The 24,537-nt window shown below is 51.5% G+C and overlaps 8 protein-coding genes across 8 annotated transcripts; 4 read left to right on the forward strand and 4 right to left on the reverse strand.

Moving 5' to 3' along the window:
• Nucleotides 1-71: 71 nt before the first annotated feature.
• On the forward strand, nucleotides 72-2,734 carry N7496_000145 (putative C6 transcription factor (War1); the record flags this gene model as incomplete). The annotated part of the gene is made up of 5 exons (XM_056693076.1): nucleotides 72-133; nucleotides 193-1,227; nucleotides 1,278-1,561; nucleotides 1,613-2,145; nucleotides 2,201-2,734. 5 exons carry the CDS (start codon nucleotides 72-74, stop codon nucleotides 2,732-2,734), a joined length of 2,448 nt encoding a protein of 815 aa, XP_056559805.1.
• A 439-nt stretch (nucleotides 2,735-3,173) lies between these two features.
• N7496_000146 (Zn(II)2Cys6 transcription factor domain-containing protein) lies at nucleotides 3,174-5,244 on the reverse strand (the record flags this gene model as incomplete). The annotated part of the gene is made up of 8 exons (XM_056693077.1): nucleotides 3,174-3,410; nucleotides 3,469-3,566; nucleotides 3,637-4,104; nucleotides 4,187-4,454; nucleotides 4,503-4,801; nucleotides 4,872-5,066; nucleotides 5,129-5,157; nucleotides 5,234-5,244. 8 exons carry the CDS (start codon nucleotides 5,242-5,244, stop codon nucleotides 3,174-3,176), a joined length of 1,605 nt encoding a protein of 534 aa, XP_056559806.1.
• Nucleotides 5,245-7,716: 2,472 nt separating this feature from the next.
• N7496_000147 (putative MFS transporter Fmp42) lies at nucleotides 7,717-9,723 on the forward strand (the record flags this gene model as incomplete). The annotated part of the gene is made up of 3 exons (XM_056693078.1): nucleotides 7,717-8,122; nucleotides 8,184-8,346; nucleotides 8,406-9,723. The coding sequence occupies 3 exons, from the start codon at nucleotides 7,717-7,719 to the stop codon at nucleotides 9,721-9,723; spliced, it is 1,887 nt and encodes a 628-aa protein (XP_056559807.1).
• A 749-nt stretch (nucleotides 9,724-10,472) lies between these two features.
• N7496_000148 (uncharacterized protein) lies at nucleotides 10,473-12,407 on the reverse strand (the record flags this gene model as incomplete). Its single annotated transcript, XM_056693079.1, has 3 exons — nucleotides 10,473-11,202; nucleotides 11,271-11,775; nucleotides 11,852-12,407. 3 exons carry the CDS (start codon nucleotides 12,405-12,407, stop codon nucleotides 10,473-10,475), a joined length of 1,791 nt encoding a protein of 596 aa, XP_056559808.1.
• Nucleotides 12,408-14,921: 2,514 nt separating this feature from the next.
• Nucleotides 14,922-16,831, reverse strand: N7496_000149 (putative acetamidase; the record flags this gene model as incomplete). The annotated part of the gene is made up of 4 exons (XM_056693080.1): nucleotides 14,922-15,745; nucleotides 15,798-16,268; nucleotides 16,324-16,727; nucleotides 16,791-16,831. The coding sequence occupies 4 exons, from the start codon at nucleotides 16,829-16,831 to the stop codon at nucleotides 14,922-14,924; spliced, it is 1,740 nt and encodes a 579-aa protein (XP_056559809.1).
• Nucleotides 16,832-17,484: 653 nt separating this feature from the next.
• N7496_000150 (uncharacterized protein) lies at nucleotides 17,485-17,799 on the reverse strand (the record flags this gene model as incomplete). The annotated part of the gene is made up of 2 exons (XM_056693081.1): nucleotides 17,485-17,641; nucleotides 17,699-17,799. The coding sequence occupies 2 exons, from the start codon at nucleotides 17,797-17,799 to the stop codon at nucleotides 17,485-17,487; spliced, it is 258 nt and encodes an 85-aa protein (XP_056559810.1).
• Nucleotides 17,800-19,847: 2,048 nt separating this feature from the next.
• Nucleotides 19,848-22,197, forward strand: N7496_000151 (Zn(II)2Cys6 transcription factor; the record flags this gene model as incomplete). The annotated part of the gene is made up of 6 exons (XM_056693082.1): nucleotides 19,848-19,894; nucleotides 19,957-20,085; nucleotides 20,134-20,231; nucleotides 20,285-20,835; nucleotides 20,891-21,397; nucleotides 21,451-22,197. 6 exons carry the CDS (start codon nucleotides 19,848-19,850, stop codon nucleotides 22,195-22,197), a joined length of 2,079 nt encoding a protein of 692 aa, XP_056559811.1.
• Nucleotides 22,198-22,514: 317 nt separating this feature from the next.
• N7496_000152 (uncharacterized protein) lies at nucleotides 22,515-24,340 on the forward strand (the record flags this gene model as incomplete). Its single annotated transcript, XM_056693083.1, is given in 4 exon segments — nucleotides 22,515-22,760; nucleotides 22,840-23,547; nucleotides 23,561-23,618; nucleotides 23,637-24,340. The coding sequence occupies 4 exon segments, from the start codon at nucleotides 22,515-22,517 to the stop codon at nucleotides 24,338-24,340; spliced, it is 1,716 nt and encodes a 571-aa protein (XP_056559812.1).
• Between the last annotated feature and the right edge of the window lie 197 nt (nucleotides 24,341-24,537).

The raw sequence follows: 24,537 nt of genomic DNA on the forward strand, positions 1-24,537 counted from the left end.
GGGACGCCGCATCAGACGCGGTCATCCAAGATCGGTCTTTATACCTGCCGGACCCCCGACAGGAATCCAATATGGGGTCCGACTACCCGGAACCCCCTCCCATCTCCCCAGCGAGTCGCACAGCGGCTACGGTGTATCCCCAGGCGATCGGGAGCATTTCAGTCTGGGGCCACACCCGGCGGGGAGATCCAGCAATTCCGAAGAGCCGCACCTAGACATCAAACGGCCCCGCGCTTGCGAGCCATGTCGCCAACTCAAGGTCCGGTGTGACCCGGACCCAGCACATCCAGATAGCTCGTGCAAGCGATGCGCCAAAGCCGGGCGCGCGTGCGTTGTCACCGCGCCTACGCGGAAACGTCAGAAGAAGACGGATAGCCGCGTCACGGAGCTGGAGCGCAAGATCGATGCATTGACTGCGACGCTGCAGGCGTCGCATCGTGGCGCGTTTGGATTGGAACCGCCTCCCAAGCAGGAGTCTTCTTCTTCGCATTCGCCTGAAATCCCGGGGCGCCGGTGGCTGCGGGATGATCCGAATTTGGCGGGGAGTAAGCGCCATCATGATGGGCTGTTGGTATCGCAGTATCCTCGCCAGGATAGTCCGTCTGCGGAGAAGTTACCTCCACAACAGTCATCTTCTCGACAATGGCGGGTTCCTTCTGCCGATGAGACGGCGCCGTCCAAGGCGGGGAATGAATTCGTTGATATGATTGATAGAGGGGTGGTGGATGTCGAGACTGCCCAGGCGGCATTCGACCGCTATATTACAAAGATGGCACCAGAGATGCCCATGGTTGTCTTCCCGCCGGGAACGACAATGGGTTTCGTTCGTCGTGAAAGACCGGCCTTGTTTCTCGCTATCCTCGCAGTCGCTATCGGTCCGTTCAAGAAGGATATGCAACTCAAGCTTCTTGACGATGTGTATCGAATGTGTGCAGAACGCGTGGTCGTCAAAGGCGAGAAATCCATTGAACTAGTTCAAGCGTTCATAGTCCTCGCGATCTGGTACATGCCCCCAGATAATCTCGAAGAACTAAAGTTCTACCAACTCGTCCATTTCGCTGTGGTCGTTTCTATGGATCTTGGGCTCAACCGGCGGAAAGGGGGTGAGGACAGGCCGTTTAGTCGATTGCGAGAAGTGCTTCTCAAAAAGCCCCAGGGATCAACTTTTGACATTAATGGGCCCGAAGCAAAGCGTACTTGGGTTGGCTGTTATTTCATGGCAGTTCAGTAAGTCTTGCGTTTCTCATCTTAGGTGACAACACACTAAACCTTTCCAGAGTGTCTACGGCTTTGCGAAGAACGCACCTTGTCAGGTGGCAGCCATACATGGACGAGTGCCTGCACACATTGGAGAACCACCCTGATGCTCTACCCTCCGACAAGCATATTATCTGGTGGGCAAAGCTTGGGCAGATAATCGAAGAGTCTAGCACACAACTTACCACTGATGATCCTCTGTCTATAATCACTTTTGCAGACAGCAAAATCCGATATGCGGTCAAGGGATTCTCAAACCAGTTGGCCCAGTGGCGGAGGGAAGTTCCAGAGGATGCTTATAGCTGTGAGTTGGTTTCTCGTCTGTGATGTAGATCATTACTAACACGCTTGTCAGTGACCTTGGCCCATACTTATCATGTTATCAATCTCTTTGTTCATGAAAGTGCGATGAGCGTTGATTGCCGAGAAAGCTGTCTCCCTAACTCGCCTAATAACGACCTTCCAACCTCGGTGCTTGCCCCACTCATCGATGCAATCAGTACCTGCATTCATTCGATCCACCAATCTTTAGACATTATCTGCAGCATCGAGCCAGACCGTCTTATTTGCTTGCCGACAGTGGCTCTCGCTCGAACATCTTACCCGGTAGTCAGCTTGATCAAAATTTACTCGCTACTCGTGGCATCAAACACACACATTGGTCAAGTGATTGATATGAATAGCCTCAAGATTGAATACTACTTGGAAAAGGTCATCACTCACTATCGTACCGCCGCTGCCCGTGATGGAGGCAGGGCAGCATCAAAATTCGGGAATATCATCATGATGCTGCGCAATTGGTTCCTCAAGAAGAGAGAGAATGGACCAGCCCTAAGAGAGATATTTGGCACAGAGGTGCAATCAGATACACAGGGTGACAAACAAGCAGTAAGACCACCCCTCCATAACCCCGAAAGACCTCTCTACTCACACCCCTATCAAGATCCAGCAAGGAACGACACCCCTCCACCTCCTAAGCGAAGTCGCAATGGGCGACCCAGCCAGTCGCGCCCCCTCATCAGCATCCCAATCCCGCTCCGACCAAGAAAAAATCTACACACCATCAACATACAGACAAAACCCAGGCCCTCCAACCTACGGCCCAATAAACCCACCAACACCCCTTACCCGCATGCCCTCAAAATCAGACCAAACACCCTCAACAACACCCTGGGCCTCCACACCCTCCTTCTCACCATCTATCCCCGGAAATTCGGGCCCGGGGTATTACCCATCATTCACGACCCCAGACCCAACGCAAGGGTACAACGGTATTCAATCGTCCGCTGGGCCTAGTCAGCCTGGATACCCGGATATGTCGAGTATGGGCCTTTCGGGTTCTCAGCCCATGGGTATGGTGCAGGATCTGGGTATGGATGTTACGTTTGATTCGGATAATTTGTTTGCGTTGGGGACTATGATGGATGAGGGGTTGTTTACGTTTCCGTTGGCTTTTGATGGGGATTTTCAGATGTAGGGACATGTTATAAGATGTGTGATGAGTTGTTTGGGGCTTTGGGTGGTTATATACGTATGTTGATGTTTGTTTTTATACCCTGTTTTAGATGAAGTTGCTCAAAAACACTGATTCTTGCTGTTAAACTTTGTTGATTTATCGTACTTTGCCTCGATCCAGGGTGACTCAAGCTTCATGGTGTAGATCTAGTGCTGTCGATGGAATTGGATCAATCAAGATGCTGCCTCGTTCCAGAATATCGCATCTAGGCGATCCTTATGTAGTTGTACACCTCGCTATAACTCACGGCAGAAATCAGTCGGAAAAGGGTCTATCTCCAATGCAGCCAGCCCAATGGGATTCTATCCAGACATTCTAGACTTCGATAATAATAGATAGAGCATTTCATTTTCGCTCCGTGGTATCATATAAGCAATATCAAAAGGGTATAAATCTATATTCATCGTGAATTTCCCTGCCACGCATGAAGAATCCGTTGCTCAACATACGCCCACGGCCACCCATTATCTCTCTCCGTCCGACGCAACAGATCGAACAACAAGTTTTGCGCGAGGGGGTCATCTATCCACGCGCTGCAGGCGCAGAGTGCGTGGCAAGCCATGATCCGTAAGGATGGCTCGTCGTCTGCGGAGAAGGCTATGCCGAATAGGTAGTTTAGGTTTTCTGATATTTGTTCCTACGAGAATGTCAGAAATGGGATTGTTAGTTGGAGATCCCGGGGGACAATTTCTTACCTTGAGTTTGGTCCGCTGCTCGATGGAGTAATCGTATACTTCATATTCGCGGATGAGCATCAATGCCTTGGCAAGACAAACATGTTGCACGGCGGTAGCTGCCAAGCACAAAAAGAAAGATTAGCACAACCCCCCCCAAACATCCAGATAACCAGGCCCAGTTCTTACAATGCCACAAAGTCGTATACCAAACGACAGGAAAAGGCTTCCCAGCCCGAGCATCCGGCGGCGAAACATGCAACGGCGTAAACGTATCAGGCCTCCCAACCTCCCAATCCCGAATACGCTGCTTCAGCGCATTCTCCCCCGCGATCCCCAAATGGCCCCCGTAATTCCGACCCGAGACATTATAGCAGAAATCGATGGTCTCGGCAAGGATCCAGATCGCCCGGTTGACCCAGTCGCTGTCGCTAAGGACCGGCTTGGCGACCCACCACCGGCGCAGGCGGTCGTCGAAGGGTGCAAATGTGAGCCGGAGACATTTCTGGTACGTAAGAGCGAACTGGATGTCTTGGATTACGAAGACCCAGAAGGATGCTGAGGCGAGGCCGCCGGATATGGCACAGTCTACGTGGGAACTGATATAGACTGAGCCGGCGAGGAGATGGCGCTGCGGGTCGTTGGAGGGTGTGTGGGCTTGATGGACGAGTTAGCGTTTTTGTTTGCTGGAGGTATAGATTATGAAGCGGGGATGGTGTATGGAGGGTCATCACCGTACAGGAGATTTGTTCGAAGAAGCGAAGAATCACGGTCGAGCTTAGAAGAATATCGATTCCGATTTCAAACTCTGGCTTATCAAGAACCGGAAGCATAATCGAGACACATCGTTCATGATAGCTATCCGCGACATCTGGCGAGATCGTATTTGCCGTTCTGGACAGATGACAAGCCGACACAGCTAGACAGGCGTACAAAAGGAGTGGAGAATCGCTGGCTCGCCCGGCAACATCCGCACAAAAGTGTCGCTCGGGATCACCGGCATCAAGCTAAGCTGTTAGCATGGCGCACGGTTCGCGGAGAGAAATTCTACTTACCCACGGTGCGAGATGTCGTTGGAAATGTCGGAGCAGATAGGCTTCATTGACATTTGCCAGGCGGGGAGTTGAAACGGGCGTACTGGATGATCGGGGTGAATGTGCAGAGGTAGAACGAGAACCGCCTCGCGAGTCTGCAATGTAGAAAGGGATCGAGTTACTCGGCCCAGGTAGAGAAGGGTCCATGATGGATGATGGGGTTGATCGGGCTTCAGATGGTGATCTTGAGGCTGAATGGCCCGTCACTGGTACAACGTGATACTCTGCTGCTGTCTGATCGGTCTCATCTTTGAAGGAATCTATGAAGGGAAGTTAAACATTTGTCTTTCAAAGCTGGAGGAAAAGGATTGCAGACTGCTCGGAACCTACATTCGGACGAAGATTCTACCCAGATTTGGTCATTTGGAAAGGTCAAGTCACTCTCCCCATACCTCGGGGGCCCCTTTCCTCGTAGAGACGGATTTTGGCCATGACGAAAAGAAAGCTCCTCCGACTTTCCAGGCGCGGGCACACATTCGCGGCCAGATCGTTGGCAGCGCATGCATTTTGCTCCAGTTTTGTCACCTAAAGATAGTTAGTTTGGACATGCGTGGATAGTGAGATAGACCCTGTATATCGTGGCATACATTTCAAATGGCGCAGCCGACAGGTGAGGCTAAATTGGAATCATCGTCAGCATTATCCAAATGACTAGCGTTTACTCAACACTAGACAGCAGTGAGAAAACTGACCATCCCCTCATTACGCAGCACGGGGAGCGAGAACGAGGACAAACTGGGAAAGTTTCCAGAAAGAAAACATGCTCGGTATCCCAGACCCGAGGACACTAGGTAAATATAATCCAAGAACCTTTTTTTTCCCTGCACGCAACCTAAACCTATCAAAATTATCTTTCCATGGGGAGAATGATTGATGGAGACTTCTAGAGGCTAAATTCAACAATCGGCGCGGAGAGAGAGTGGGGGTTTGGTCTATTTTCCCTCTTTTCCCATTCTAGGCGTGATCCCCTCTCCTAGAAAAAAAATTTAAGAAAAAAAAAAGAAAGCTAGCTGGTTGGTTTATGGGTAGATCATAATGACATTGCGATAATTTTGGAGTACTCCGTACAGAACCAGTCATGGTGCTGGCGTGTTGGAGATTAGCTCGGAGCAGAAAAAGAGGAGCAGAGGCGGCGGACAAAGTGGGTTTCGAATGGATCTCGACTTGACAAGGTCGAGATGGAATTGGCTCGTCTTTAGTTTGCTTCATGGCCCGAGTTCCCTTAGCAGACGTGGCCCAGCTGTTTTTTTTTGCTCCATCACGCCAGGTGCAACGTTCCCCACCGAGCCGCTGTTTTGACAGTCTCCTGCTGGTTTTGGTTGGACGGCACACGTACCCCACGAGTGTTGAACAAAGTTTTTTTTTGTTCTGTTGTGTTGCCCCGATGAAAACCGATCTTTGCCCGAATGAGAAAGGATTTAAGGTGTAATGGTCTGGCCGAAACACCGCGGTTGGCTTCGGGAACCCGGGCGCTGAAGTGGTAAGAACAAGCGAGTTTGTATGGTCCTGTAGATCTTTATACAGGCGTTATGGGGAAAGTGGTGCGCTGATACAGTAATAGGGAGGAGAGGATATCCTGGTAGGGAGTCTCTCTCCGTAGGGAGTCCTGTACTTGTTGAAGACCCTCGCATTCGTATTTCTTTTTTTTTAGCCTGCCGGAAATTATGTGGACACTATTCCTTCCCGGTATCATTTGCGCGTCAGTTCAGAACTCTTCGGTAAATGAACAAGCTAGGGGCTAGTAATCCAATCACAAGGAAGAACGCCACGGCAAAGGCTCCGAAGGTGTCGTGCCGGACATATGACAGCTATAAATCCGAGTGGCACACGAGTAAGTTGTAGTCCCTGTAGTACCGCTGTCACAAGCTGTTGTTAAGTTAGTACCGAACCAAAAACCGAGAAATTGTTGGTCCAACTTGTTAACCAACCGGCCAGAATGGCAGACATTCATCATCAAGCTTTCGGACGGTGGAAACACTAGCGCCGCAGCTTCCATCCACTTTTCCTGTTTTGCATCTTCACCGAGGTGCTTTGTTGAGTTTGTCAGGACCGACCGACAGAGACCGCAGAATGGTCAGTTCTTTCCCTCGGATGTTGGTCCCCTGGAGAGGGGTCCAGTGGCGGTGTCGAAGCTCGCAATCAAACGAATAGTATGTACTCCGTAATCCGTAATACTACTTCCTAGTGTTCGGAGAGATGGAGTAATGAGTATACAAACTCAAAAACGCCCCTAGGGGAAACTTGGCCACGCACGACTCAAGCAGTGTACTATTGGATCGGCGACGCCGGGATTGTCTTCTTTGTGCCTGACAAATCCCGCAAAAGATTGTGGGGGCAAATTCCAGAACTTCCAGAAATCCAGCCAAGAAATCCGTAGTATTCTTTCGGCACCGTCTGCGATTTGCCTTTCGGGTTTCAATTTCGTTGGACCCGTGGCACTGGATTGCGTAACTACTCCGGACCCATCGAACCCTGTCGATCTGGGAGGGGGCTTTTGTTGGAGAGGTCCCCGAACACGAGAGGGGATGAAGCCGACGATCTGATTCGAGAATGGCTGGTTCCCCGTTGGGGGACAAGAATGTCGTTAATGTTAACCTCTCCGAGGCGGCTGTAGACCAACCAGAAAGGTAATTAGGTATCCGCCTGGTGCGCCAGACTGATTAGTATTACCCAAGACAGGGTGCGTTCGTCCGTGGATGCAGAGATGATGTGGGGATGAGGTAGATGCCGAGAATTCGAGCTGCCTCTTTCAGCGATATGTGCCGAAGTCCAACTCGAAGGGGTATATGTACGATTTCAGGGGATCGATTGGTAGAAGAGTTGGGGGGGGGGGGGGGGGGGGGTTGGAACAGGAAAGTTTGAGATCCATCTTTCAATCTGCATATTTTGAAGCTTGTAAATACAACTGTTCAAAGATGAACATCAATCAACAAAGACTCACTTGATATCCTATTGATATCTCCAAGTAATCAACCTCAAACTACTAATGCAGGCAAGATCAGGTGACCTTATCGCCAACAAACAGGAATTCTTTTGACTAACCACCATCACATCATCGCGTCATTGCACGCCCTCTTATCTCTACTAGCTTCAAAATCCAGATACAATGTTCTCATCTGAGATATTCCCCCTCTTCTTTCTGATCATGATCGTATAAACCTTAACCCTCCCTGCCATGTCCCTCCCACGCATCTCCTTCCTGGAAGGATGGGAGCGCACTCCAGCCGCAGCCTTCCTGCGGGGAAATGAACCCCAGTCAGACACCGAGTCCGATACTTATCAGGACCTCCCCGACGATGCTTCGATAGCATCTTCCTTCCCCTCCACGTATAGCAGACTCAATTTCAATCCCTATGCGGGGCCCGGCTGGAGCGAGAGCGCAGTGGACGATCGCGACGATCGACCCTCGCTGCTGGGATCGCTGGGTCTTTCCCCCACGACGACACGGGAGACGACTCGTGCGGAACCCGAGCGGGGACTGCATCTAGAGTCCCCGACGCCTCCTGTGGCAGTGCTTAAGGAGCCCTTCTGGTTGTCTGATACCCGGGGTGCTTTTGAAGTGAGCCCTGCACGACGAATCGGTATGCCGAGGACAGGTGTCGTGGAGGATGTTGTAATGTGTACTCGCTAACGGGGTATTAGTCCAGGTGTGTTTGGCTGTTATCTACTGCTTTCTCGCTGCGGGCGTGGTATTCGGCTTTGCGGCGTTGAAACCGGTTCTCATCAAGGAGCATGTATATCGTAATCTTTGCTCTCGGGAGGAGCTTGATAACGAGGTTGCGGTATGCAATGGGCAGGAAATCAAGTATGAAGAAACAGCGCGACCGTTGAGTCTTTCTGAATACATGCTAATGTCACTTCCAGGCTAAACTTGATGTTCACTATTGCCGCCGTGGTCACCAACGTCTCGGCTCTACCTGTAGGAACCATCCTGGATGCATACGGTCCCCGAGTCAGTGGCATCATCGGCAGTTTCTGTCTAGCCATTGGTGCCACCATCTTTGCCCTGGCCGAGCAACTACCCTTTGACGGGTACATCCCGGGATACCTACTCTTATCCCTGGGGGGACCATTCGTCTTCATCTCCTCCTTCCAGCTATCAAACACATTCCCCAAACGATCAGGACTAATCCTCTCAATGTTAACCGGCGCATTCGACGCATCAAGCGCCCTCTTCCTAATCTTCCGCCTCCTAAACGAAGCCACGGACGGCCTCGTCTCGACCCGGACATTCTTCCTAGCATATCTAATAGTCCCCGTCTTCATCCTCGCAGTCCAACTAACAATCATGCCCTCAACCTCCTACAAAACAGCCGGCGAACTAGTCCAACAAGCCTCCGCCCAAGTGGTAGATGAAATGCACGACCGCATAGACGATCGCATCCACGACCGAGACGAAGGCGAACGCCAACGAACCATCCGCCGCGAACACCGCCAAAGCATCGTCCACCAAATCCAAGACCTGCTCGACGACGGCACAGCCTCGATAGTCTCCGGAATCAACAATTCAGTCTTCAACTCGCCCCTCCGCCCAGCAAGTCCTCTACAAGAACTAAACAACCGCAGTCACTCCCCACTCCCCCAAAAACAAACCCAACCCCTCCCCAAACCCCAACAAACAAACACAAGCGGCGTCTGGGGCGTTCTCCACGGCCACAGCGCCCTCAGCCAACTCCGCACCCCCTGGTTCATCCTAATAACCGCCTTCACAATCCTAATGATGCTCCGCATAAACTACTTCGTTGCCACCCTGCGCTCCCAATACACCTCCCTCCTACACTCCGGGGCTAAAGCGGCCCAAATAAACACCCTCTTCGACATCGCCCTGCCCATCGGCGGCCTCCTCTCAATCCCCTTCATCGGCACATTCCTCGACAAACTGCGCACAGCGACCGTGCTCGCCATCCTCGTCTGCGTCGCAACCCTAATCGGGATTCTAGGCTGTATACCAGATAGCATGGGCGCGGCGTATGCGAATATCGCGCTGTTCGTGCTATACAGACCGTTCTATTATACGGCTGTGTCGGACTATGCGGCCAAGGTTTTTGGGTTCCAGACTTTTGGCAAGGTGTATGGGTTGGTTATTTGTTTGGCCGGGGTGGGCAATTTTGCGCAGGCGGGGCTTGATGCGGTGACGTTGGGGCGGTTTGGGGGGATCCGATTCCTGTTAATGCTGTTTTGACGGGGTTGGTTGGTGTTGTTGGTAGTGTGTTGGTTGGGTTTGTGAGTTGGAAGACTGTTTGTTTGAGGGAGGGGGTGGATAAGAGTGGTGCTGGTGGGGAGGATACGGCTGAGGCGAGTCGGAGTCAGAACCACGTTGGTGTTACTACGAGAGATTGGGAACGAGAGCCCCTGTTGAGTGGTGAGGGTGGTATACAGGGGCAGAGGGGGTACGGTTCGTGAGTGGGAGGTTGGGGAGTGAAGGGTTGTGTTATACAGCATTACGATGATTGTTATACAGTATGACTTGGATTGAGACAGGATATGAATTGCGTTCTCGTCGGAGTGTATATAGCGGAAATGATGATGATATATTCATGAATGCATTATCTCTAGTGTGAACCGAGTAGGCTGGCTAGAGCTTGAACTTCCACCAGGGAAGGCCGTGAACCGGCACGGGTAATCGATACCAAAGAAAATCGAGAGAGATGGTACGTATGTACTGGGTTCGAGATTTGGGAGATGACAGTTGCATCGTGGCGAGAAATAGCGTGATGAAGAAGATGTATGAGGTTGCAATCCAAAGGAGATATGAACCACAGGAGGTGATGGGTGATGGCGACGAATGCAGTGTCCATGCATTTCGAATTGCATGTCACAGGGGTTGATGAAATCAAGCCAAAGGCATGATGGTAGTCCCATAGTCCAAAGCCAGGGCAATGGGAGGTCGATCGGTCTCAGGTGAAAAACCTAGTCCTCGGACATGCAATCTCACTCAATGACATGCAAGCTCTGAGCTTCCGCAAAGAACGTTTCACCCGCCTCATCACAGGCAATATCATACCAAAGCATCACATTCATGGCACGTTTCACATCCGTCCAGGAAGTGAGCCCAGTACGACGCGTAACTTCAATCAGCGCAGACCCGAAGAACGCCCGTTCAGCAGGACTATCAAAGGCTGCAATACCGCCCAACGTCAAGACCCAGATAAGCAGAATACAATATTTCGTAGACGTGTAGATGTCTGCAGCACCCGGGCGACGCAGAACAGCCTGGAGTTGTTTGGCCAGATTGGGCAAGGGGGTATTATTTACAGGGATGGGGAAGACGACGCCGACGGCGAAGATGAGCATTGCTAGACGACAGGATTCGTAGGCGGCTTCGTCGATAGGTTGGGAGAAGGGGGTTTGGATTTCTGCCGCGGGTGGCACAGAGAGGAGGGTGTACTGTGTTAGGTTGCGTTGGTCCGAGAGTAATGAGACGTCGTGGCTGCCTTTCATGCAGGTTTTCATGATTTCGACGTATGTAGCGGCGGCGGTCATGGCTTCGATTATTTGGTAGGTGAGACCGAGTTGTTCTAGCCAACGGAAACTGTGGTCGATATGATAAGTTCCGAAGCCGAGGAGCTCTTGCACGGATAGATCACTGCGACTATCGACGATGGCGCAGAATTCCATGCCCGGGGCGATGGCGAAACAACTTGCGGTCATAATATCCGAGCTGACGGAGTCAAGAGTTAGTAACGAGACCCCGAATGAAATACAAGTATCGCGCTTTGCACCACTTACAAGCAAATCGTCGGACGCAAGCCGTGGAGCTTAATATTCTTGAGGCCACCACGCATCTTCAAAAGCTCAACTAACCCATGGATGTGGATCATATTGGGAGGTAAATGACCATACACGTCGAGCCATTGCAACCGTTGGAACGGCGGAGTAAACGGTGTCGTCCGATGTTGATCGGGGCTCTCCTCGAGGGCTTGATGATGGGCCATGCAAATGACACTGAGCAGAACGGCGTCACTGACAGCACGGGTAGGATCCTGCACAGCCTGACTGATCAACTTGATCGATTCCATCTCGCACAGTTGCAAAATGCGCTGTTGTTTGGGGCCAAAGTTCGAATCGGGGACCCAGCCCTTTAACCATTGAACTCGCTGATGGCACAATGATCCAAACATGAATGCCGTGAAGAGAGCCGGGTCCGATAGGGCAAGCGGGAACCATAACTCGCTGGCCTTTTTCTCATTGCTTGTTGATTTGGGAGTAAGGCCCGGCCATAACACCGTTATACCTGATAAATGGTCAGTCAAGGATTCATTCCCCAGCATTTTTCAACCCTCTTCATCGTTGATTTGGATGATACGTACAATATGATTCGCAAAGATTCACTACCTCCGGCGGAAAATTGGATGGAGACTGTAAAAACGGATCCAGGAATCCCGAGATTTGCGGCTCAATGCGAGTCACCTCGTTCCACGGTACGATCGTCACCGGATCCGCAAAGTTGGTCACCTCGTTCGTACCATCGGTATTAGTACTATCGTTACTATCACTCTTCTGGGACGCAAAAGAAGCTCGTGACCAGTCACGCTGTGGCGACTGCTGCGGGGGCGAAGTACCCAGACCGACGACGGCCAGCGTCCGCTGCGCATTGAGAGGAGGAGGACACGACACGAGAGCAAAAGACGAGGATCCAGCATGTTCGGCGCCGATGGAAGTTCGAGAGGAACGAGATGCGGAAATGGAAGACTGTTCACTAGCCGCGGAACGGTCTTTGGTCTGATCGGAAATCCATCGTCCAACGTGAGCGCGGACTAGTTTCTGGGCCTTGAGTCGTTCCGTCTCGGATGCCGGTCTGGCATTGACAAAGTGGATCCCGTCTCGTTTGCGGGTTGTATTGTTTTGTTTCTTTCGGGAGGCCATTGTTGTCTCCCTTCTGATCATCCCCGATCACCGGCACAGGACGTTATGAGAATTGGAGCGCAAGATAAGGCGGGTCGGCATCCTGCGATAAAGGCTAGGAGTGTGATGAACTGATGAGCGCGAGGATTTAGGGGGGCTGCGGGAAGCGGTCGCGAGGAAGTCGGAAGTTGACCGTAGCTTTTTTTTTTTCCTTTTTTTTGACACTTTGACAGTGACAGGTCAGGTCAGGCTAGAACGGGTAGGAATGATTGGCGATCGGAGGGCGGATAAGGGAGGTGGGAGGAGTAAGGAGGTACAGGGGAATGGGGAATGGGATCAGATCAAAGAGGGTTTCACCTCAGAGACGGGGTGGGTGGACCATGATGGAAGTGTCAGTTGAAGAGGGACGGAAAGTTCGGGGGGAGGAGGGGAGGGGGGGATGATTGTGGTTTTAAGAGTTGATCGAGTTAGGTAAAAAGACCAGGCTGCAGAAGAGAAGTGGGGAATGGGACAGATTGATGTGATTTGAGTGAAATCAACTGGAGTTGACGGGAATTTCTGGAGACCCCGTGACCCGGAGATCTTGAACAAAAACAAAAATCATCGACCCGACTATCGACCCGCTGCCAATCTCCAAAACTTGTCCACCTATCGAATTTCCCAAACACCTGGACAGGCCAGCGAAATGACTTGCAGCCTCTTTTCTCTCGTCCCTGGTTCGCTTCCTCCCCAGTGGGACTCCATCCCAGCATCACACATTTTAGCGCCGCACGGGAGCCACTTCGCACTGGCCCTGTACACAGTTTCTTTCCCAAGGTTTGCCTTATGATCAGTGCCAGCTCTCCTCCGTGATCATGGGAGACATTCTCCGCGGCCGGCCGAGTGGCAAGCTTCGTCCCGAGAGAGACCTTCTGGGAGACTTTGGGCTTGCAGGTGCGAGATGCTTGGGACCTGGAAATACGAAGTTCGCTAACGCGGATCTCTTACCATCCTCGCTACGATTGGGTCAAGGCGATCGCTAATCGCTACAAAGTACGGAGTACCTCCTCCTGTACTCCGTAGCTTTCTGTTCTTTTGGCCCCCCTTCACCGACCCGCCCCGACGGAACTGCATTTCCAGCTGATGAACAGGAGTTCAAGATGATCTCCGACCTGGTCTAGCCAGATGATTTGTGAGTGTAGAGGCGGTCTAAGTACTAACAACTACACTAACCCTCCAAGATCATCGCTGCCAATCTCCCAGTCGAAGCGTCAAGAGCCCAGACTTCTTGCCCAAACACGAGCCACCCCAGTTTCTTTCCCCGCGACCCAATCTTTCAGGTCCAGCCCTGTTCCATGTTCCAAGTTCTTTTTTTTTACCTTGAAACACGGGGTTACCACCGTGCACTTAGCTTGGGTCCTCGGTTACCAGGGTTCACCAGTCCCATCACTCCTATAGAAGTGATACATCACAACTATTTCAACACGAACGAAAAAAAACCTTAAAACATCAATCTACCATCCAGACCCGAAAAGACCCAAAAGGGTCCAGCTAGCCATTACAGTACTTTCCTCAACCACAAGACGATTAGCAATAGCACAAGGTTAATAAATGACACCGCCGATCTCCCAAAAACTAAAAGAGTCAAAGACAAAAGAACCCAGTCCCGACCTTCTTCCCGCTTAAACGAGCTGCACAGACTAACAACCTCCATACTGCAGTTCCTAGTCCCCCGGTCAACCAGTCAACCTATCAACCTCCAATAGCGGGAATCAATCCAATCCCCATCCTCCGACCCAGCACCCGGAACAGACCATCGCCCGTCGATCTCATGCACTGCATCGCCAAAAGTGGCCAAGTCATTTATTTATTCGAGTGGCTTGTGGCTTGATCCTGGGATTTTGATAGATCATAGTCTAGTCTACAGTAGTACTCCGTACTCGCCGTACAGTACTCCGTGCATGTCTACCGTACGCTACTAGTACTACTGTACTCCCATGTTTCTGGCGGGTTCTGGTTCTAGCAGGTTCTCGGCGAAAAGGATTCTGCTTGCATATTTAATTTTCCATCATAAGCAAAGATGTTTATGACTGAGTCATATCTCATATCACTCACTAACTAGTTAGTTAACTTAACTACATTCTACAAAGGAAATAATAATAATTTTGCCTATGCCCTACGGCAATCTTGATCAAATCCCGACTGGACTTGGCTGGGTGTCTGTGATACTGGTTACTGGGTTGACACCCTGGCAAGTTGCACCTTGTTGATCGGGTTGCACGGCAGGATCCGCGTGATGGGGGCTTTTTCTATAACTCGGAAGTCGGTATAGGGGGTGATAGTAGAGTGTAGATTGAATATGGATTGGTTATGATGTAGTTGATGGAATATAGTCGTGAATATGGATTTGCGATCGTTGCGATTGGGTTTCCCAGTTGTACTACTTACTACCTTGCTATTCATGGACTGACAGCATACCCAATTTAACAGCTCTAAACAAAAATGCGAGATAATGGATGTCACAATTTAACACTAACAGCTACCTCGATAACCTATCTAATCAATCTCCAAAAGAGTATACTTCCCACCTAACCCACTCTTCGGATCCCGGTACTCCTCCAACGCCTTCTCCACAACAGCCATATACCCCAAAACCTGCTCCTCCTGCCACCTCCTGCCCACAACCTGCACAGCAGTCGGGAGTCCCGCCATCTTCACCGAATCATAATGCTTCCACGCACCCCGCGCAATAGCATGGTCACACCCCAACCGCTTCAGAACGGTCTTATACGGGGCAACGCTCGCATCCCGAACGGCATCAACGTGCCCGACCGGCAAAACACCCGCAGAATAATCCAGCAGATTCCATAGGAAGGTATACCCGCACGACGAGACGGCGTCGTGCATGGCCTTGTGCGGGAGCGCGGGGGTCGCGTTCGCGGGGCAGAGGATGAAATCGAATTGTTGGGGCGCGGCGTCCCACCATTTATGCCATGTTGCGCGGTAGGATTCGCGCTGGGCGACGAGGGGCCAGAGGGCGGCGGAGGATTTAGGGCCGAAGTCTTTGATTAGTGTGGCCAAGACGGTGTCGCGCTTGATGTAGCGCACGTAGAGGTAGTACAGGTAGCGGAGGGGACGGGGCAGGTGGGCGACTCGGGAGAGTTGGTTGGCGCCTGGGTCGGAGGGCTCGAAGCTGCGAAGGGGGGCGTTGAAGTGGTGGCAGCCGTCGGAATTGAGGAGTTGGGAGGCGAGGTTTAGACCTGTGAACGGGTCTGCGTTGGATGGGGGTGTGATTTCGGTGATTGTGTGGCCGGCGGCGGTTAGGGCTGCGACGGTCGTGGAGAGTGCGTGTTCGATGGCCGGCGTGGGAGGGACGACGCCTGGTATTGTTAGTCTGGGGATTGTAGATCTGGGAGGGAGGTGAGGGCATACCATCAGTGCTCATTAGGCCGATGCGGAGAGACTTGCTCTTTGCTTCGTCTTCCAAATCCTTGCGCCATGAGATGGGGTGGACGGTGTAATCATACTTCCAAGGCTGCATGCCAATGATGGACTTGGTAAAGTATGTAAGATCATTGAGGGTGCGTGCCATAGGGCTGAAGACACTGGGGATACCCTCCTGACCGGGCATACTAGTGCTCACGCCCACCTTGGGCCAACGACCAGTGCTACAGCGGAGAGAGTAGATGCCACTCCACGCAGCGGGCACTCGCACGGAGCCAGCAACGTCAGAGCCGATACCGATACGGCCACCTTGGGCAAGAAGGGCTGCTTCGCCTCCGGTTGAACCACCGGGGCTGTACTCGGGGACGTGAGGGTTACGGCAGTGGCCCCAAAGTCCATTGGCAGACTCAAATGAGAGAAGAGTGATGGGGAGAGCAGTCTTTGCATATGGCACGGCTCCTATAAACATGGTTAGAATGTAGAACTCTGTTGGATAAGCACAGGCGAAACATACCTGCATCCTTCAACAACCTAGTCATCGGGCCATCTTCCTGGAATGGCTGATTGGCCAGTGCCGTGTAGCCCAGGGTAGTATCGAAGCCCTTGACTTGAACGGAATCCTTCAGAGAGACAGGTATACCCGCCAAAGGACCCTTCAAGTTAATATCTGACTCGAGCCATGACTCCGCCTCTGGCAGCAGTAGCTCGGTGATGCAGTTGGTACGTTCCTGAGCCTTGACTGCAACCTTGCCATAGGCTTGCAAGACAGTCAAGGGGGAGGTGGTTGACTCCTGGACATCACGGACCAACTCTTCAATAGGCTGGTCGATGATCTTCTTATCGGCGTCGGTGAAGTTGAGATGGTAGGGGTACGGCAACGAGGCAAAGCGAGCAGCACGCTCAGCTTGCTTTTGGTTGCTGGGAAGGTGTTAGCAGATGGTCTATAGGAGAGATAGACCAAAGTGTGGAATGGGAGCTTACCGTACTCGCCGGTATGTAAAGTAGTCGAACGGAGGGAGCATTGCGGCGTAGCTGTGGAAGAATCGGAGAGAAGAGCGGCCACCAGTGCCTTTTATCGCAAGGGAAGCTCCTGCGGGGAAGAAAGTGTGGAGAATGCGATAAGCCGAGAGGCACGTCGGTTTGAGTCGGCGGGGGAAAGTCCGCTGGGGATGGCAGTCACGTTTTACGCTGTTCGAGTACTAAAGAAGCCTGGTCCTTGCATTATTGAGCCAACCAGCTTACTAGCTTTTCCAGTCCAGACTAATAATTACTCCTGCAATCCAGTCCGATTATACTAGGATCATTCGATTCGTAGTCTAGGTCTGACCCTGTCCTGATAAGACAACCAACTATTCCAAATGCAGCAGGTCGATCCGCCAGTAGATAACCGATGGAAACCCAAGATAGAAAAGCCGTAATATTCCAAATGGTATCTTTATATTCGTTAAGCTATATAATAGAAACTATCTACTAAACCAATCACGCCCAAAAGCCGCCCTGGAGGCGCGGCGGGTATATCTCCAGTTGTTTTAGTTTTTGGCCGCAAACAAACCCCTCATAACCCCGGTGGAAGCCGAGGTTATCCCCAAAGATACAAAATACAGAACATCACAACCAGAAAGATGATTGGTCACATCAAATGTCTCCAACACTACCTCCTCACCGGTACAGTCGGTTAAGGTTCGACCTTTTGCAACCAGTTATGCTTGGCCAACCACCAGACGACAACGCCGCCGGTTACCAGGAGGACAACGGCGAAGAAAATGACGAATCCCCAGATTAGCGAGCGCTTGCGCTTGCGGCGTTCACGTTCAAGCCATGAGTCTGGTTCTCTAAACGTGACGATATATCAGCGACTATTTCCCCGGATTTGAATATGGTTTGCATACTTGACAGGTGTAGCGGATCCGAGATCGCTCTTTGCCTCCTCTTCTCGGTGGACCGCTGTGGAGAAGCGCTTCCAGAAATATGGGTCCCGTACCAGAGCCATCGTAGGGCGTGTGTGATGTTGTAGGGCGCAAGGTGTGGTTGATTTAAATTTAACCTGATGTCTAAACTGCACCAGGTGTACAATCAACTGGAAAGATCAAGATCGAGAGGCGTATCTGCAGATGTAGTTGAGATCGAGTATTGAAGTACTGGCGACAAATGGGTAGAGGGTGTGCCCCTTGAAAGGTCGACGACAAGGCTCACAACCACAACAAGAACAAGATTATGTTTTCAAATAGATCGATGAATGATGATAGCGACCGACAATTTCTTCGTGCTGAGTTTTGAGGCGACAGTTGCAAATAGTGAGAGGTTTGTATGAGGTGGTGCTGTGTAGTAGCGAGCGAACAAGTGGGATGAAAGAGACAAGATTAGATAGGGGGAGAACCAGGACACTTAACACCCCAGAGAAGAGGGGCAATCAGTCAAGATATCTCGTGTGGAATTTCCAGCCTGCATCAGTCAGGCTAGAAAAGATCATAACTCGCCGTACCTGGTTCCCGTCTCGCCAGGCTGGACTATGCGACAACGCCTCGCCAGGCACCGTCAACAGAGCGGATTAACCGATGGAAAAACTGCCATGGTAACGGCTCACCCAATTACGATAGGCGATATAGGCGTGGAGATTCCATCGTTGGGCATGGCATGTCGTCTGGGAATGTAGGGATGGAAGGTCATTGGTGATGCGGGCCATAGCCGCTGGAGTACAGCCAATCTTGGGGATGAATGGGATATCTGGAATGTTGATCGGCTCGATCTGTTTTGTGGTGTGGAATATTATTCCAAATATTGCTTGATGAAGAATTGTGAGGGATGATGGTGCGAGATAAATACGTACGCGGTTCGCATATCATCTATTGGCTGGTGGGTTAGGATAGATAGTCGAGCTCACGTCTGCTACTGGTACTTATGATTCTATCAAGGGACCTCGTTGCATACGCACGTTGGCTTTGACAAGGTGCCGACGCAGCTAGTTAGTATATACATCGGTGGTGAATATGCAGACTAGCTAAGTAGTACTCATGGCTTCCATACAGACAGCACGGCGATCTCTAGACTAGGGTTGGAGTGAGAATTTTGTTATCCATCTGCTGTTTTCAAAGTCGAATCTAGAAGATATACCTGCTTTCTTGGAAGGCGGGTACTACAGGGTATATATACCACAGCCGACAAGGGGAATAGCTAGCAGCGGAAAAATTCATTCCGAACCACCAATTCTGATACGAAATAGAGGATCTTAGATATAGATGATTAGCTGCAGGACTTTTCATGCCATTCCTCGTGGAATTCAGAACGTGATGAAACTCAGCCCTGAAGCTCATCCCAAAGCTCTTAACTCTCACGAACAAGATCCTTGGCCCTGGAATTGATCAATGGTACAATCAGGTGGAAACTTGGGGCTCCATATTAGATAAATCAAATAAGAATTTTCATCTCAACTTTGATATGGATTGATGAATTTAGCTGAATCTGACGAGAGTCTCAAGATAGCCCCGCTTAGGGGGGGCTTCGGCGAAAAACTGATTTCCCGACCGACGGATCTCTACCTAGTTTTTAAAGACAAGGTCGTCATATATAAATTGAAATCGCTTTTCTTGGGATAGAATTAAAATCTTGGTCTAGTTTGGCTTCATTTTCGTCCGATCAAAACAGAGCGTTATGCTCGATTTCCAATGTCATGGGTTGAGTCGGCTACTTGGTTGTTTTGCTTGAGAAATGGCCGCCATGCATTTTCTCAAAACCTGGCAGGATAGCCTAGGAAGGATGACTAGGCTAAACTACCAATGGTAAGACTTCGTAGATGAATACTTAGTATCCCAATCCTGTATTTCCAAATTAGTATACGATTGAAGTAGACACTTTCTTGTTGTAACTCCAAGTAACCGAAAGCGGGCATCGCCACTCGGCACAATCCAACTTTGCCGACGCAACCACCAAAGTCGCCGTCTCGTCTAACCCACGCACAATTTCACCGACAATACTCTCTAATCCGTGAATGTCGTGCATTTGACCACTAATATTGGCCAAACAAGACCAGTCTCGATCAAGATGCCGACTGACGGAGTCCTCAAACGGCAAAAGAAGAAGTCAATTGCGTAAGTGCCCGCGAGTTCCACCCACCTGTGCTAGTGGCCCCTTGCTGATGACTGCACCCCAGATGCCGGCGCTGCCATACCCATAAGATTAAATGCTCTGGCGGACAGCCTTGCAATAAGTGTCGGCAAGCCGGTTGTCCTGCCGAATGTGTCTACGTGAACCGTGATCGTCAGATCAAGGTGCATGAAAGGTATGTGGGTCCGTCTGTGTATGGATGGCAGCTGCTAAAGTCTTCTAGCTACCTGGATCAACTTGCTGCTGAGAATGAACGTCTTCGTGAACAATTGTCTCGTTCGCCGGGGTTTGGGAGCCCAGATGAGAATAGCCGTTCTGAAGGTTGGTCTTGTCGAGTCATCGTAGCCAATCTACCATACTGATATGATTGTCAGACGCCCGCAATCATGAACCAGATACACATGTCCAGAACCCCATGTTAGGTGAACGAGCATGGTTCCAGCCATACGACCCCTCAACACCGCCAGTACACATCGGCGAAGCAGCCTGCACGGCCTTTGCCACGCGCCTTCGTCAAGTGCTCTCCAAAAGCAAGAATACATCTCACATGCCGCGCACGCAGTACACGCCCGAGTCGACATTAATGAAGCTTCGCCATCCAGCAATTCAATGGCCGAGTCTTGCTCAGGCTCGTCTTCTCATTCAAATCGTGTTCAACCAAGTCAGTCGGGTATACCATCTAGTTCTGCGCAAGTCGACCATTGATGAACTCGAGGAAGCTTATCGGAAAGCTGACTTTGATAATCCCGTATTGACGTGCAAGTTCTTTGCATTGTTTGCGCTGGGAGAGGTATACTCGACTCGGTCGAATATATCGCTTGAATGTGGTGTTCCTGGGGCGGCGTATTACGTTCATGCGATGATGCTTATTCCTATTTTGCCGGAAAGGCCAAGTTTGACTCATATTGAATCACTTTTGCTGTTGGTAGGTGTCAACAAGAGAGCATGAAAGCTTGAGCATAGCTAACCATCTGGTCTAGTCCCTCTATTCATATTTCCTTAACCGCCGCCATTCTGCCTTCCTTCTCGTCGGCAGTGCTATGCGTCTCGGTCTCACTCTTGGACTGAACCACGATATCCCCGAATGCCAATGCCCCGACCCCGTAGACCGGCAACATCGAATCCGTCTGTGGTGGGCGATCTATGTCTTTGACCGGATGTACGGGTCCAAGGTGGGCTGGCCCATCCAGATCGCTGATGACGATATTCACGTCGAGATGCCTTCCACCGTTCCGGGCGATGTCCATGACGAGCAATTCTCCGATACACAATTCTTGGTTGCTTCCATTAATCTGGCGCGTATCACGGGACAAGTGATTGAAAAAGTGTACAGTCGCAAGAAACAGTCCGACTCGTTTCTGCAGCGAGAGCAGAAACTGCTTATCTCACTTAAGCAATGGTCACAGGAGTTGCCCCCGCATGTTCGATTGAACCGTGATGGGGCTGGTCCCAAGAATGTGGTGTCGCTGCATTTGCAATTCAACCAGGTAAGCCAGGTCTGGGAGAAGTGCTTGTTTTAGAATCAAACTGACCCAACCAGTGCATCATCTTGGCCACCCGACCTATTCTGTTATACACACTCATCCAATCTCGCGATGCCGGCCATGCAGACCAAAATACCACGCAGACGCATGTCCAGACGCTCAAAACGCTGAGTGACGCATGCATCCACGCTGCAAGGCACAACCACGCTCTGATCGTGGCCGAGTGGACCAACGGCTCTCTTCCGATTATGGGCTATTTCTACGCTCACTATCTCTTCTCCGCGGCACTGATCATGGTCCTATCCAGTCAGATCCAATCAGAGAATCACAGCGACTACACATTATTCGAGACTGCCGTTGAAATTCTCCGTGCCATGCGCGACCACGGTAACCTCGCCGCGACCGAGTTCTACGATAACCTCCAATGCGTCCAACAATGTCTCGACAAGAATCAGCCCTGCAACCCGAATCTAAGCGCGAAAGGGGGCTCAACCGCGCGAAACTCCTTGACGGGCGAGTCAAGTCGCGTTCCGAATCAGCACCCAACTGATGCGTTGCCCGTGCTTCCCGTCCAGGCTGCCCGACGAGCCAGTGAGGTGGGTCTTTCCGGAGGATCGGCGTTGGCTGACACGAGTGGTGATCTGGGTGGATTTGGGAATGAGATGGTGTTTTTGGATGAGAGCATGGAACAGTTTTTGGCCCAGCCAGATGTTGATTTTGGGCCGTTGGATCCGTCGGGTATGCCGATCAGCGTGGCGGATGCGGTGTACTCGTGGCCGAATTTCTCGCTGTGGACGGCATGACCTGCAGATAGTCAAGTCAGTACTGGAATAAACATCTGCATGGGGAGTAATAGTAAAGGCTCGTATGATGACAGTCCCACCTGTTTCTGGCGAGTGACTGGGCTCCGATGGGCCGATGGCTGATGGCGGAGTGATTTGCTGATGTTTTCTCGGGGATGACCGCACAAATAAGAAAGTGACTTGACTCACCCCTCGTCATCTTTCTATTCCTGCCACGGATCACTCAGAAGGTAAATTCAAAGCTCCTCCAAACTTTCATATCCAAACTCTGTCATCAACTACTTCGTCATTCCTTGGATCCTCCCCGCAGTGGGTCCATGTGTGTTGTGCCTGACCGCCCCTCGCTGCCTGGGGATGAGCCTCGAGCCTTGTGTCTCTACTCTCCTGCAGACCATCCCGATGCTCCTCCTCACACCTCATCCTCGCCTGGCTCTGACTCCGATCGTGCCAGTCCCCGCCCTGCCATGGCCTCTGCGACCAGCCACTGGGGGACCCTGATCAACCCGGATAAAAGCCCGGCTCCGCTGTTGGAGCAACTATGTCTCGGCATCGCGCAGTTGATGGTGAGACAAACACCTCGAGACGGAACTCGTCGAGGGGGGAAAGCGACCGGAATTTACAGATGCTAACTATCAGAAACAGCCCTCCTTCGACTCCAACCCAACGACCGATCTCACTCCAGACCGTCTCGCCGCGTTCTATCGCAAAGTCGGCGGTAACTACGATCCGCTCTTCCTCGAGACCAAATCTCAAGCCCTCTCGTTCATCTACCAGTCCCTCGGATGTTTCCACAGTCTTCAGCCTTCGAAAAGCCCCTACGAACCACCCGCAGTTCCCTCGCTTTGCCCAAATGGCTTCGTCCGCTGGCAGACCATTCAGTTGCTCATGGATCCGGATGAGCACTGGCGCTTTCTCAACAACGCGGTGGGAATGTGGGATATCGTAGATGCAAAGGGCGAGATCTTTCCCAAGAGCATCCCCCGCGATGCGTTTCCTTCGGAACCAGACCCGGAAATGCTACAGTGGCACGAAGGCGTCGCCAAGCGACTGGAATATGATTATGTGAAGAGGAACGTTCATCGAGCGTCGCCTCCGAATTTCAGCGCTTATCACTATCATTTGAGTGGGAAGGATCCGTTGCCTGATGAGGAGGATTACTCTTCACATCCTCCACATCGATCGGGGTCGCGAAGGCACAAGACTCATTATGATTCAGATCGGCCGAGTCGACGGAAAAGTCACCGGCGGCGTCTGAGCTCGGATGACCATCATGCGTCTAGCAGTCGCAGACCGGAATCCGGATTCTTTGTCAGGCCGGATGGCGGTCGTTCGGGGGTGTCATCTCCACGAGTACAGTCTCCAGGAGCTCCGCCTTATACGGATCGCCCTCCACGCTCTCAAGGTCGAGACCATCCAGCCTGGTATACTCACCCTCTGAGCCCGGGAATGGACGAAGCACCATCTCATTCGCATTCTCACTCTCATTCAAACTCACATTCACACTCGCATGCCCATGATGCCGAAGCATCGGACTGTTCCCCCTCGCAAGGATAGCAATGATGCCCTGCCCAAACACCGTTCCCGACACAACAACCTATCTCCACCGCCAGATTCCCGCGGTCGCCGTCATTCACATGATGCCTACACGCGCAAACCCTACCGAGATCTCTCTCCCATAGCACCCCGACGCTCCCACGGTAGTGGCAGCCACGAGCTACGTTCTTCGCGGTCCAGCAAATCGCGTCACGAAGGCCGATCACGCTCCAGACCTGCTCCACCACCAGACGTTCAGTTCCGGGACCCCGTCTTCGACGGACCCGTGCCGGCACCTGCACCAGAACCCCCGCAGTATACGACGATGCCTCCACCACGAGCCGTACCTCGTCACCGGTTTAACCTCGAGCCGGAAGATACCCGACGAGGCAGCTACAGCGGCGGGAGCACGGGTGGTAGTCGGCCTGGTAGTGGTGGAAGTAGCTCAGAACGGCCACGCTCGTTTAGCAGTGCTGGATTCCATCCTCGAAATTCTCGCTGGACGAGTCCCGTTCGCAGTTCTGCAGCTAAGCGATATGTGCCGACGACCTTGGCGGAAGATGCTACATATAATCCCTCATCGCCGCGTCGAGCGCCGATCTACGACTGATGATTTATGATATTGATGATATGTTTTTTTCTGGTATTACTTGATGAAGTTTGTGGCTTTGGCTCTATTTGCATATCCATCTCATCTCTTAGCTTATTTCAATCTTTTGTCAACGACGAATAGTTGACAGTTACGACTTACGACATATATAGGTGCTTACTGGGCGGTGATTCTAATTGATCTTTGCAGCGTGTTTT

This window comes from Penicillium cataractarum (genome assembly GCF_028827025.1).
Source record: "Penicillium cataractarum strain IBT 29864 chromosome Unknown utg000001l, whole genome shotgun sequence".
In the NCBI taxonomy this organism is placed as follows: domain Eukaryota; kingdom Fungi; phylum Ascomycota; class Eurotiomycetes; order Eurotiales; family Aspergillaceae; genus Penicillium; species Penicillium cataractarum.